The following is a 14,356-nucleotide window of genomic DNA, read 5'->3' as shown; positions in this document are numbered from 1 at the left end:
CAAGGGAAGAGCGCGTCGACCGGAGCGCCAGATCAATTCATGATCATGAAATAACATGTCTGTGGAAACCAGCGTAAAAGGTACCTGTTACAGAGCAGGTGTGACACCACATTGGTGTGCGGGAGAAACCTGACGGAGCCCTGGGGTGGTCAGAGGGACAAAAGAAATGTAACGTTCCTGCAATTTGATTAATTTGTGGCCACAAGATAAAACCTTTTCCCACAATTTCATACATTTGTGGCCAGGAGATGTAACTTGTTCCTAGGATTTGAGGCCACAAGATCATAAAATAACGGCCGCGCTTTGACTAATTTTTGGTCTGGAGATGCGACTTTCATTTATTAGTAATTAATTAAACCTGTGAGTTACATCTAGTGGCCACAGCCTTTTTTTTTTTTTGGTGTATTTTCTCTATCATGGGCCACTCTGGCGCTCCATCCAAAATGGTGCGTAAACTATAAATAAGTATTTCTGGTAAACATTTGAATTGTTTTTGCAAATGCATATTTTAATTTACAGTGAGGAACATACTGAGGACGATATCCTAAAATGAACATTCCTTGTAGTATGAAGTGGGAACTGAAGTCAGAATTAAACAACATTCATTAGAAAAGGGCTCAGACCTGGTAAAAGATGAACCTTCATGGAGTTTTGGTAGTCGACCTACAGTAAGTTGCGACGTCATATCAAACTGCCTTCACATGAAACCTCTGTGAATCAGTAAAAGTGCAGAATAAAGGGTGTATCAATGTTACAAAATGTTTCTGGACCCATACAAACAACAGTACAGCATGTAAGAGAGGAAGTTACCGTCGAAGGCAAGACTCGACTGAGGCATAAATACATCCAAACCAAGTGTCTGAGAACATGGGCGCAGAATACGAAAGAAGTTAATGAACATAAAAGTGAAAAGTTTGACATTTTGGGAAATATGCTGACTCGCTTAAAGCAGCATTATGTAGATTAGCTGAGTCACGGGCAACTGTAGCATGACTTAGAACTTTGGAACATGTTTAAACATGAGCTAAGAAGACTTCTGGTTCCACAATGACGTTCTTTATGCGCGTATGTCATTATCTCGACAGTCAGGCCAGACCCACAGACTGTGTGTGTGGTACAAGGTGTAACAATTTGCTAAAATACTTGAATATTTCTGATCCGTCAGCGCTTATGCACAGTTAGCTCAGAGTACACGCGGACCTCTGAGGAGGAACAGAAGCTCATGATCACAAGTCAGTGTACCATTAAAACGATGCTAGTTTCAGCTAAAATGCTGCATAACGTTGCTTTGATTTTGATGGTTGATTGACACCAATCCCTACATATGAAGCTGTAGCCCGTTAGCTTAGCTTAGCATTTTATCAGGAAACAAGTAGCCTCTGCTAATGAAAATCTGCTATTTTAATGCTCCCAGCCAAGGAAAAACACTCACTTTCAGTGCTCCATTATTGTACAGATCATGGATGCAGATTTGATTCCTGTGGCTCTGCTAGCTGTTTGTGCTAAGCTAAGTGTCTCCCTGCTGTAGTTTCATATTTACCAAACAGATATGAGGGCGTAATCAACCCTCCCATCATGTACGGAAGCGGATAAACACATTTCCCTAAATGGTTTAACTAAGACTTTGAAAAAAACCTGCAAGTACAGCATCAAACTAACTTGGTCAGTCAACCCTTGCAGTAGTCTGAAGGAACAAATTATTCAAGTGGTTGCAAGCAAAAAAAAAAAAAAAAAAAAACTACAAAAAAATATAGCGCTAATCACAGAAAGCACAGCTCAGAGCAGAATAAAATTCTGCTTTTGTCATGCTTTATCAAACAGGTTTAAAATATGCATATTTGAGAATATTCATGCATATCCACACATAAACAACGTCTATGCATAGATACACATATACACACACATACATGCATATATATGGGTGTATGTATGTGTATATATATCTGTATCTACGTAATCAAAATCCTGCCGTTGAAAAAGATGCAACAGCATTGACAAAGGAAGTGTACATAAATAGGATGCTGTGGTTTCAAGGTCTAGCAGCACGATGGGAGAAGAGAACTGTCAAAAAGCGCTTCAAGAGGAATTTGGTCCGTCACTGGTGGATGTAGGAGTCTCTGGCCCATTCCCCACCGTCGCCCCTCTTTTTGGGGGCCACCTCCCCCTCTCGGTCCCTGTCTCTGTCCCGGTCGTAGTAGTGATGGTGGTGGTCACGTGCCGGCCGATGGTGGTGGTGAGAGCGCTGCTTGTTCCGTTCATTATGGTCCTGTTCACGCTCTTTGGAGCGATGGTGTCCCGTGCTGTGGCCGGTTTCGTCTGCGCCACCTCCGCCGCCGCCACGGTGATGATGGTGGTGGTGATGGTGGTTGTGGTCCCGGTGGGGCAGCGGCTCGTAGCGCTGCTGCTGCTGGGGGTGCCCCTCCCCTAGGTCCTCCTGCTCCTCCTCTTGGTGGAGCATCTGAGTGCGTGGCTCGATGTAAGCAGAGTCCTTGCTCTCACGGCTCTCGCGGCTCTCGGGGGTCTCAGAGTCCAGGGTCTCCTGCCGCGAGAGGCCCCTGGCTCGGCCACTGTGGTGGTGGTGGTGGTGGTGATGGTGGTTGTGGTGCTCAGTCCTGGTGGACGATGAGCGGTGGTGGATGTGCTGGGCTCTCCTTGAAGACTCAGTCCTCAGGGGTCTCTCCTCCTCGTCGCCCTCCCCCTCAGCTTCAGCGTCGGCCTGGTCTTGGCTCTGGTGGTGATGGTGGTGGTGGTGATGGTGCTGGTGATCTTCCCTGGAGCCCTTTCTCTCCACCACCGCTTTGTCTCCTTTCTGCTCGGCACCGCTGCCCTGAGATCAGCAACATACATCAGTCAGATGGCGGAACATGAAAAAGAGGCACCGCAAACACACACACACACACACACACACACACACACTCACATCAACACTGATTCTGATATTGTATAAAATCACACAGATATGTAAGCCCAGGCTTGAACACACACACACACACACACACACACACACACACACACAGCTTCAACATTTATCCGGCATCCATTGAAGCTGGACTTTGGTCCTGGAGGACATGCGTGTCAAAAGCCAACTTCAAGTTTGACTCCTCCGGGATTTCAAGCACTTTTTCGTCTGGGAGCCTAAAAACTCACCACACCAGAAACCACATGTCAATCCCACTCCTGCTCCTCATCAATATCGGCCATTTCCTCATTTTCAGTCTTACATTTCCCATCACGATGGCGGTGGATAGAGAGGGTAGAGGTGAGGAGTTATGCAGCATTTACACACTGTAGCCCTCTCATGTTAAATGTAACCATGCCCACAGTAAACCAATGTCACAATAAAATGCTACTGCGATTGGACTTTTCCTTCTTATTCGCCCTTCAAGCCCTTTAGTGTTGCCTTCATCACTTGGCTTGTACCTGCAATCCGGAGGCCGGGGCCGGGCTGGAGGGCAGGGTGGCCGTGGGCAGCTTGGTCAGCACTGGGTTGGGGGGGTTACAGCTGGTGGGGTGGGTGCTTTTCCAGTAGGCCTCCAGGTAATCAGCCATATGCTCACATGCATCCTCCAACTGGTTCTCATCCAGGATGATGTCAAACATCTCCTGAGGAAGGGGGGGGGGGGGGCAGAGAGAGAGAGAGAGAGCACAGTCAGAGACATGATCAACTGAAAATAATAATTTGAAACAATAATTTCAAAACAGGGAATATCAGTGAGTTCATCCCTAAAGAGAGTTGTTCTCTGACACGAATGAAATTTTTTCAACCCTCAGTTTAGTCTTACAGGCAGGAAGCAAAGCCTGATGGCGGTTGTAACTCACTGCTCCACATCTATTGTGTACCCCTTGAAACGGTCGATCATCCAGGTTTGCAAAGACTTCAAGTTTCAAGCTCTAGTGTGAAATATGATGTCACAGGCTCCCCTGTGGGCTTGTTACTGTTTCGGCTGTACATCCAGTGAATAAATTGTGTCGAACGTTGCACAACCCTAGAAAATTTAATCACGCCTGCACGTTCACTAGTCTGGCATGTTTGCTCCATCATAATGAAGCAGATTACAAGAGGAACAGAAAAAGAATCATCAGGATTTATGTGGCATTTAAAAAAAATAAAAGAAGAACTTAAACCAGGTGAATTTAAAGGTAAGTCCTACAGGTGGGCACTGGGCCAGCTTGTCCGCCGCCACCATCTGGACATTGAGGTGTTTGGCCTGAGACTTTCCTCTGGACTTGATGAGTCTCTGCAGCACCTGAAGACAGAAGGCAACAAGGTCAAGGCTGTTTGATTTAGCAAAACTTAATTATGGAGCCTGTGGGCAAGAACTGATGGAAGGTAAATGATTAGTTTGAAAGTAGGACGCGGCAGCCGTTACATCGGTGGATATGAAATAATGTCAGCGCCCCTCTAAGGTTATCAGAGGCAGCAGGAAGCAACTGAGAGGACAGATGGTAATGTGACTCACAACTCCTGCCTCCTCTCATTCTCCGCTACCTAAAATACCAGCTTTTACTTTTGATCACTGAGGAAGGGCCGAGTGATAAATGGGTTTACTGGCACTCGCTTTCAAAGCGGTGGTCACATCTGACATGTTGGGTTCTACGTCACAGCCAGGGAGCGGCAGGACGCACCGGCGTGTCACCTCAGCTTCTTCTGCTCATCAGTCCTTCTTAACACGCCACTTTCTTTTTGCGGGGGCAGTGATTTTCCTCACCTTGGGAGAGGTGATCTTGACGTAGACGATAATGGGCGCAAGGGACGTCTTTCCCAGCTGCGTCGGGTGGTTAATGGTGTCGGCGTCGAGAACCACCAGCTGTAACGTCCGGGCCAGCTCGAAAATTCGCTCGATCTCACTCTGGACTTCAGCTGAGGGCAGAGAGAGAGGGAGACAGTGAGAGTCACAGCAGACGTCCTAATGTTATTAAACTCTGACAACATGAGTGTCTGTTGGCTAAATCAATTATTTATTGGCCTAAATACAAGATTGGAATCTTAATTTAGAAGTGCTTCGCTCTGAAGAATCCCATAGAAGGCTCCCCAGCCCCCTCCTTTCATCTGTCTATGAGGGTCCACTTCTTGTACAACGTGATCGGCAGGAGTGATTTTCGTTCGTCCCGTTGCTTTCATGGTTGGGTTAATGGGCTCTAGCTGCATATTTACTCCAAGTCTCACTCTTGGCGAGCAAGAATACTTCCCGCAATGTCTTATACTTTAGGTTATACGCATACTGCAATTTTAAAAAACAACAACAACAACAACAACAACAACAAAAACAGTTCATTTTGAAAAAAACGATTTCAGAGTTTTGTGTGTGTGTTCTTATCATCTGTTATTTGAAATTATCACTCTGCACGTGGTAAATATGGGACCATACGAAGCCCCGTGCAAATCCTGACCTGGTTCACCAATCGCTGTGTGCACGGATTTGCAGTCCATGCCCACATGAATGTACTCTGTGCCGTTACCGTGAGATACGCTGATGAATAACAACATTATTACAACATTAATCGCTCTTAAGTTTGGAAAACGAGAGCTTTCCTTCCTCTTTAAATCTTAAGAAGACATCAAGAGTCTGAGAGGGAGCATGAGCCATGTTTTGTGAACAAATGGTGACTGTTGCGTCACATGACAATCCTAAACTATCTCAGCGGGGCACACTTCCCAATCTGGGTAAATCATGACCAGCCTTCATGACTTCCAGTCACGACAAAGTAAACTGATAACACGAAAACATTCCAAGGTAACAGCTAATTCAGACACCGACTGAGTCACAACTTCTTCTGTTGCTGCTAAAATCTGCCAGATGATTCAGACAGTTTCACTTGTTTCCAGCGCAGAATTTTCCTGAAATTGTTTATTTAATCTTGGCAGGTCAAGTACATCAAGCAAACGTCACTTCTGATTCGAGAAATATCCTGAACATGCTGCTGTAGATTTGTTTTAGGAGTGGAGGGTGACACCATGACCTGTATTTTTTTCAAATATGCCAGTTAAATGAGAACTATAGACTCCGTGGGTGAAGTGTGTCAGTCCGGAGCAGAGCACCCTTGAGGAGGTTTCAGAGTGGTGGCCCACTGTGATCAATAAACCAGCAAAAGCTTTTTCCTGGAGCTTCGTACTTGAATGCAGTCCCCGACTCAAGCTCCTGGTGAAAACATGAACTTTGTCACCTCCGTTTTACTCAGGAATCTCTTTCTTTCTAATCACATCTAAAGGCTAATCAAGCCCAGTCAAATCAGAGCAGCTCTTGAACTTGTTATCAAGCGTCTATGCTCTATCTCTCATTCCGAACAGAAGAAACCGGCCAAGGCCAATCAGGGCCGTCGGGAGTTATCATTACTGCTGTCAAGAGTTGCTTTAATCGCTTCCTTCCTTTTCCATGCAAGTGAGTCTCCTTGAAATCATTATGAATCAAAACACCAGATGTTCCCAGGCATTGCAGGAACCTCAACACAAACTCACCCAGGTTGGAGCGTGTGTTGGAGCGTTCGATGATGGCGTGCTTGCTGGGATTATTCAAGACTGAGCGTTTGGCAAGAGAGATGTCCGCAGTGACGCGAGTGATTGATATTCTGACACGAGAGACAAGAAAAACACGCAGTTAACCAAACAGGATGATGTTTAATCGACAATCAAATATTTATTCTTGTTGTGTATCACAGCATGGCCAAATGAGCATGCAGGAGAGAACAGAGAGAACAGACCTCTGGCCACTACTAACTCTCCCACTAACTGACTCACACCACCGTAACCACCAGAACTTTAGTAGCACGACAGCAGGGCCACACAAACAGGGGATTGGAGGCTACATGTGAGACTGAGGCCCGCTGCAGCAACACATCCAACCAGTTACCCATTTAATAGTCAAGTGAACTGTAAGCAAACTGTGGATTTGTTGCAAAAAGTAAATGTGCAGTAAGTGTGTTTCCATCAGCTGGTCTGGAGCAAATACAACAGGCGAGGATGGAGGTACAGGCACTGTTCTGCATGGCTGAAGCTGTAATAAACACGGTAGAAGAAGAAGAGGCTGTCTAGAAACAGAGAACTCGTGAGGAATGACTTTCGGTCGGGGAAAGTTGAAAGTTACCAACGAGTACTGGATATGTCGCATGCTGTCGAGAGACAAAGATAAAGTTTGGGAAGTTTAAGAATGGCTGATGAGTCCATCAAAGTGAAAAGATTTTGCACTTTTCCTTAAAAAAAAAAAAAAAAAAAGAGGCAAAAACCACCTTTAAAAAATGAGTGTTTCTTTCAAGTTTGCCATATCCATCAACATTTTTTTTTTGCCCTTAACCATCTCGTCCTGCCACATGGAGCACACGACTAAGACATCCATGATATATCTGGTTCTGCACTGTTGTTTTGCAAAGAGTGAGCAAAGATTTTGAAGTCCCGCAGATTTTTAGCCCTTCACCCAGATTCATTTCTGGCCCTTGATAGGAAAGAATTTGGGCATCTCTGCACTTGAGTTTTACTGAACGACGCAGGAACAACTGCATCCACTTAAAACAGGAAAGACCTCACTGACTGACTTCCTCGTCCTACTCATGCAGTCTTTATTTCTTAACATTCTCTAAAGGCTCAGAAAGTGGATGACTGACAGTCATCAAGTTTCAAATGTGCGCAACCTCCGCCCTCTCCCTCCCAGGTGAGCCGCTCTGACAACACGTGTGGCCATGTTGCTGAAAAGTGCATTACTCCTGGCGGCAGTGCACGAAACAAATCACTGCGCAGCCTTCCAAAAGAGAGATGTTGCAGGCGAGTGGATGGCTTTTATTTTTGGAGCTGTGCCTGGACCGGCCCCTGTAACTGTCTGAAGAACAACCCTGGCTGGATGATGATTACTGGCAGGATCATTAAGCTTGCTGACAACATATTAGCTTGGGTTATTTCGACCATGTTTGAAGAGCAGGCTCCAAAAGAGAATGAAGAGAATTCAGTGCAGCAGCTGATGGTCTGAGTTGTGTAACTCAACGTTGAGTTCGGGAGAATCCTGTCCTGCTCTGGGGTCCAGGATGGCCTATTAAGGACATGAAGAGGTCCTATTTAAAGCAGCAGCACACATCTCCAGGCCAAACAAACTTGTTACTTACTCCCTCCGCTAACCTCAGGGGACACGTGAATACCAGCCTTTACAGTAGGAGCCGGACTGAGAGGGAGAGCGAGGATGGAAGCAGGATGAGAACGGATTCGGGAAGGTCACGGAGGACTTACCTTCCCTCAAATCTGTGTTTCAAGAAGTCAAACAGTGCTTTTTGCATCATGTCTGTCACCTGCGGACACAAAGTTCAGCGGCTATTACGACAAATCCCTTTAAGGTACACACACTTTACTGAAGCGCTCCCACAGGACTGGTGAAAAAGGCAGTGTCAGGGTTTGAAATGTCAAAGCTTTGACGCACCTCGTAGCCCTTCAGTGACGGTCCAACCAGGACCACAGGCCGCATGGAAGGCACAACATCGTATGGAGGAATGTGTTCCGTCTTAAGAGAGGAGAAGAAGGAAAAACAACTTTCATTTATGGGGACAAAGTCAAAACTCACAACCATAAATCACTTGAGTGCTTGGAACAGCTACGAACAGGAACACTCTGAACCATGAAATGGGACGTCTGTCTGACAAAAGACAACAACTGCAATCTGGTTTCAAAAGAAGAAAAAACAGAAAATGTTTGGCAGTTGTTCATGACTCTTATCATTATGTTGTTTTAATTCCAAAGCATATTACGGTAATCTGTAATAGGCCAGGACAGACTGAAATGCTAAGATAAATTCTCCCGTTTCATGGTGCAGAATTAATGGGGAACTATGTGACAGGAAAGGTTAGGAAGAAAGAGGGAAAACACAAAGACATGGGGAGAAAGAAAACAGCGTTCTACTGTTGAGACAAAGTGAGAGCTCAGCCTGTAGCAGCCTTTACATTAACAATTTTGTGCTAAGCTAAGCTAACCAGCTGGAGTGACCTTCTCATGTAGGTACTGAAAAGGAAATGAATCGACTTAGTTCTGGAAGTGTGCAGTAAAATTTGTGTTGCATTTACAGGAGATTCTTTACTAAACTACCAGCACAGTCTCTTCTCAGGCTCCCTGACAGGAAGTCAGTGAAGGCTGCGCTGCTTGCAGAGCGGCATGCCTGAAGGACGTGTGGACATGTCAGTACACTGGGGGGAAAATAAAGGTTCTGTCCTTCTTTGAACGGCAGAGAATTTGTGAGATGTTAGCTGAAGCTCTGTTGGAGAGCAGACGGCTGGGAAGCAAAGAGAGGGATGCCTTTCACCACCTCTGATTACTGCAGCCACCGCAGTATTTATTCAAGACCGCACTTATTTGTCCTCATATCCGCGCCGTCATCTGTCTGCGTTATCTTTCTGAATTTTGACAGGACTCACTGTTGCTCTGTCTTCCTCTTCTCTCCACATCTAACTAAACATTTACTAACTTCGCTGCCGTCAGCCAGCGTCCCTCGGGACGTTGTGGGAACTGATGTTCTCTACTGCAGACTAACGTGATTGTATTAACGTCCGTCCCTGGAATACGGGATCAACGTCACTACAGGTTTGAGGAACTAGGCTGGGCTGAAGTTTCTGACGAGAAGTTTCAGTGAGAACACGACTTATTGCGTAACGCAACTCCGTCTCGTGGTCATCCTTTCTGTCAGAATATTTCCCTGCTGTACTTTCTTTAATCTTTAAGGGACTTCCTGTTAATTATTTTCCTTGAAAGACCACAAAGATTCCCCAAAACTGGAAGGACCTGCAGATTATAAGACAGCGGCTGTATTTCTGGGGATTGAACAGAAAGAGACACCACGACACATTTTTCAGGGAAATCTACTGGAGAAAATGATTGTCACGCGATCGATAGAGAGTACAGATTTGAAAATATCTGCACAAAACGTGTTGTCGCTGGATTAAATTTGATAACATTTTTTAAAATATTTGCTTGCGCTTCCCTTATTTCTTCAATCTTCATTCTCGTTTTCTGTCCAATTCTTTTTATGTTCTCTGTCCATTTCGCAAACAGTGAAGCTAAAGCTGACAATAATGATGTTGGAGGATGAGAGTGAAGCGTAACCATGGTAACTAAAGCACACATGTGCTGTATTATGACAGTAAATACAGTGAAAGCCTTTGTCTAAACACTAGCATAAGAGGCTTTATGCAATGCTCCTAAATGAACCCTCGAGTTTTTTTGCCTGAAAGGACAAATCTTAGGTTGAAACTTTAGGTTGTTTGTGAAACCTGGTGATATTTCATATTTATATCAGGCCAGAATCAAGCTGCTTCTGCTTACAATGTGCTAACTTCATGATTTATGGGCTTTCCACATGTTTTGGAAATAAGGAGAAACGTTACTTCTTTACATTCACTATGTTTGCGTGTGTTTTTCCGAATTCACAAAATGTGAACGTCATATAAACCTGTTTTTGGTAAACACATCAAATCAATATCAGCCACACCAGACAAAGTAACAAACAAGGCAATATTGTGCATCTCTGGTAGTCAGGGTCTGGAATTATAGAATAATACATGACACTGTATTGTTGTGATGGTTACTCATCACATTGATTACGATAACGACTCTGCAATAATCAATTTATTGCAAGACAGTGAATCTTTGTTACTTTACCACATCTGTGGACCTGAAGAGGAAATCCCACCCAAAAAGGAGGTGTGTATTTGTTTACTGCATAATTGCATCAGTCACAGAATTTGACAAATGAGATGAACAATCCATAACAAAGTGCATGCGCACACACGCACACACACTCACACACAAAATAATCAACCAGTCAAAATGGCAACAGGGAAAGCTTTGTATAATGACAGCTTTATATCGATATTTGGAGCCGCTGCGTCTATATATTGTCCCTCTCCTGCTAATAGATTTACATGTATTTTAAAAAGTCAATGATAGTATCAGTACGCCAGATATCTGATATTTAGCAAGATGATGTTCTCTTTTTCATGGCCACAACCCAGACATTGAAAAACGGAGGGACTCCGCACACTTGAAAACACACAGTGAGCCGTTCACAGGCTGTTGAAATAAAAGCAGGAGAGCGCCTTTAGTGTCCAGCCACGAAAAGCTGTTCCCACTGAGCTCTCACTGAATCGGGTTAGGGAGAAGTTCACTTTCAAACAAGCACCAACACAACACGGAGGACAGCGGCATCAGTGGGGAGGGTTGAGAGAGGTCAGTAGAGGTGAAGCTCTGCAGAGGAACCCCTGCTGCGCCTTCACACTGCGCACCGCGACTTACCGACTTCTGCTTCTGCTTAGCTGTGGTGAGACGGAAGAGGAGAGAGAGAGAGGTTAAGAACAGGCATGCATGCTAACAGCCAGGTGCACGCCGAAGGACACGTGGACACACGGGACGGACAGCGAGTGACGCCGCGCAGCCACAGGCATGTAGTCAGAGGCGTGCGGACGGACGGACAGAGAAGAGGAGAGGGCGGGGTAGTCCAGTTTACCTTCTTAAAGAAGGGCATTCGTTTCTCTTTTGCTAGGGGTGACATGACAGTGTTTGGACTGGCTTTAGGGGAGCGCAGGTTGACTGGAAGCTCATTGTCCTCAGGGTCTAAGCCTGTGGCGTCTATGTCAATGGCTACGCACACAGACAGACATCACCATCACACAGGTGTGAACACAGGAGGTCACACTGACAGAATGTAGACAACTCCACAGCAAATGGGACGCATACAAGTACAATTATGCCAGTTAAAACATGTAACTAGAATCTACAGACACATTCTTACCTTCAACATCAATTTAAAAGTTTAACCCAGTAGAGAGGCGGAGGTTGAAAATAATGCTACTCACCAGACGAAGGAGGAGTAGATTTCCTTGAGTTAGGAACCACTTCACCTAAACTAGAGGAAGAGTTTGCTCCCAATTTACTGAAACAAGAGGAATACCACAATATTTTTGAGACTGAGATGCTCTTGTGGGGTATAAATTAATTCTTAGATGGGAGATTTTGGTGTGGAGGAGGGTGTTTGTATGGGTTTTTTTGTTTTTTACCTAGAGTGGAACTTGCCCTGCTTGGCTCTCTGCTCCTGGAGGAGTCGAGTGTTTTCAAGCTTCACTGGACTGGGGATGAAACCGATTTCACAGCCTTCTTTCACCAGGCGTCCTATCCACCAGTCATTGTTGAACTTCTACATGAAGCCATTCAAGACAGTTAAGCACCCGCCTCATTCTTTTATTTATCAGCATATTTTACGTTCCAAGCACGATCTTACCTCACCTCACCTCATATGGTTTCACGCTATCTTACCTTACCTCCCCTCATCTCCCCCCTCAGCCTCACTATCCTGAATATCACATGTCACTGGAAATATTCAAGTAATGGATCACCTCTTTGACATGGAGGAAGTCTTTAGCCTCAAAGGAGACGGCCATGCCTGGAACGGGGACATCATCATCGTGACTCGGGCTGTAGTTGACATTTGTGCGAACAGCAAATGCAACTGGTTTTGTCTGCAGGGAGGAAACAAAAGAAGGGAGATAAATTTAAAATATCAGATCGTTCCGGAGATATAAATAACTATCAGATAAGTGGAAAAACCCATTACCTAAAAATACCCAAAAAAGAGAGGAGAGACCAGTTCCTAGCCGTTTTAAATGTTGATCTTTTTGATCTTATTGTTGAGCTATTCTCCTTTCTGTGTGTGAGGTATAAAAATAACCCTGAAGGAGGGATTCGAGCAGCAGTGACTCATCCCGACTTAGTTTGGCCATCTCTCTCCATGAACGATTTCGCAGCTCAACTGTCTTCCTGCTAAAACACAGTCAACATGTGAAATGTTGGTGTCTGTAGCAATCACCACTTCAACTGACACCGACACTGATTCTTGTCTTGCACTCATGAGTAGAACAAACAGCCCTCGTGGAAATGCTTCTCCACAGTGGCAGAATCAATACGGGCCTTCTGATCTGAGCAGACTGTCCCCTCAGACACAACGAGGCCCCTGAGAACATGAGTCCAGCTAATGATATTTCCTGTTCTTCCTATTGAGAAAATAGCAACTTTCTCTCTCTCTCTCTCTTCACAGACGTACATTTGCACAAAGCAAGAGAATATCTTCACTCCCCGTAGGGACCCATTGTATAAAAGGGACATCAGTATAATTTAATAAGGTCAGATCATGGAAGAATGCAATGGGAGGAACATATGCTGGCAGAGACCAGACTAGACTATACCCACATAGCTTCCAGAATTATATAATAAAACACTCCTGGACATAATCTTGGAGCTTGCTGGATGGCAATAGCAGCAACGGCTGGAAACACGTCCACTGTCTCAATCAGATCACATTTGCTCTGTTTTCACAGGGTGACAAGCATGACAGAACTCAACTGCAAGCCAGAGCCAATGCACAGGCGTGGAGCTTTGAGCAGTCTCCCAGCAGGTTGGTTAAGATGTGTGTGATTCAGCTTTAAGACTGGAAACCGGAGCTTTTCGCTGGTCCAAAATCAGATTCTGAATACGTGATTGATCGGCCTTCCGACTGAGATTTAGCAACCGTCAGCTCGTTGTTGTTAGGACGTCTGCGCCGTTTTAAAAAGCTTAGCGTTTTGGCTTTTCTGTAAAACAAGTGTTTGAGATATAGATAGATATCCATCTATCTATATCTCTCTATTTATCTATATATATATATATCTATAGATATAGATATAGATATATAGATGTATATATTTTAAAAGCAATAAACAAATAGGACATGGGTGATCTTGAAGGGTTTTAGCAACACAGGGTTATTTTAGTGATAAACCTGGCCAGCACAACACATCAGACAGAGCAGGCAAAGCTGATAAAAAAAGCGAGATATTTCCATCACAAAGGACAGGAACCAAAACAGGGCTATGCTAACGTTATATATCCCCCATCATTAATCCTCACGTAAGGAAAATAAAAACCCTGAGTTCGTACACAGTCCCGGTTCTGTAAATGAGAGACAAAATGCTTTCAACTGAACGCTGTTCAAACCGATTAGAAATGATGTGTTTGTGCTCGCACACTGCATCTTGTGGCTTCTCTCAATTCACATCCCCACCCGCAAGGACAAGAGCCGCATTGTCAAGAAATGTCAATAAAATCTGATTTTCTTTCACAGTTCTCATCAATGCTGGTACATTTTAAATGGTTCAAACATCAATCTGGCACCTTTACACGCTGAGGTCTGTGTTGAAATCACGATTTGTTTCCAATACACAGAAGCAGCAGCATTTGAGATTTAAAGAATAAATGTGACATTAAATGGTTACCAGCGACTGGATGGGAAGTGGGACTGACGGAACTGAAGCCCTGTCATCAGAAAAAAAACAGTCTTAGCTCTGTGGAGCTCAATTCTACAAGAGT

At 44.6% G+C, this 14,356-nt stretch overlaps 1 protein-coding gene across 6 annotated transcripts in view; it reads right to left on the bottom strand.

Annotated features, from left to right (window-relative positions):
* Nucleotides 1-487: 487 nt before the first annotated feature.
* cacnb2a (calcium channel, voltage-dependent, beta 2a) overlaps nt 488-14,356 on the bottom strand; it is a 64,594-nt gene continuing 50,725 nt past the window's right edge. For 4 of the 6 annotated variants that reach the window (XM_086190891.1, XM_086190894.1, XM_086190895.1 and 1 more), the window contains 11 exons: nt 12,352-12,474; nt 12,016-12,152; nt 11,815-11,891; nt 11,466-11,599; nt 8,397-8,477; nt 8,210-8,268; nt 6,458-6,567; nt 4,710-4,861; nt 4,152-4,247; nt 3,421-3,603; nt 488-2,827 (listed from right to left, as the gene is read on the bottom strand). In XM_086190891.1, the coding sequence (XP_086047017.1) occupies nt 2,096-2,827; nt 3,421-3,603; nt 4,152-4,247; nt 4,710-4,861; nt 6,458-6,567; nt 8,210-8,268; nt 8,397-8,477; nt 11,466-11,599; nt 11,815-11,891; nt 12,016-12,152; nt 12,352-12,474 (1,884 nt within the window). In that variant the 3' untranslated portion in view covers nt 488-2,095. Of the gene's footprint in view, nt 2,828-3,420; nt 3,604-4,151; nt 4,248-4,709; nt 4,862-6,457; nt 6,568-8,209; nt 8,269-8,396; nt 8,478-11,254; nt 11,275-11,465; nt 11,600-11,814; nt 11,892-12,015; nt 12,153-12,351; nt 12,475-14,356 lie in introns of all 6 variants that reach the window. The other 2 variants (XM_086190893.1, XM_086190896.1) reach the window with 1 other exon arrangement.

The sequence above is a fragment of the Aulostomus chinensis genome, chromosome 21 (assembly GCF_037954235.1).
Source record: "Aulostomus chinensis isolate RoL2024-O1b breed Wild chromosome 21, RoL_Achi_v1.0, whole genome shotgun sequence".
NCBI lineage: Eukaryota > Metazoa > Chordata > Actinopteri > Syngnathiformes > Aulostomidae > Aulostomus > Aulostomus chinensis.
Note: the sequence above shows the minus strand (reverse complement) of the source record. Positions and strands in the feature narration are given on the sequence as shown.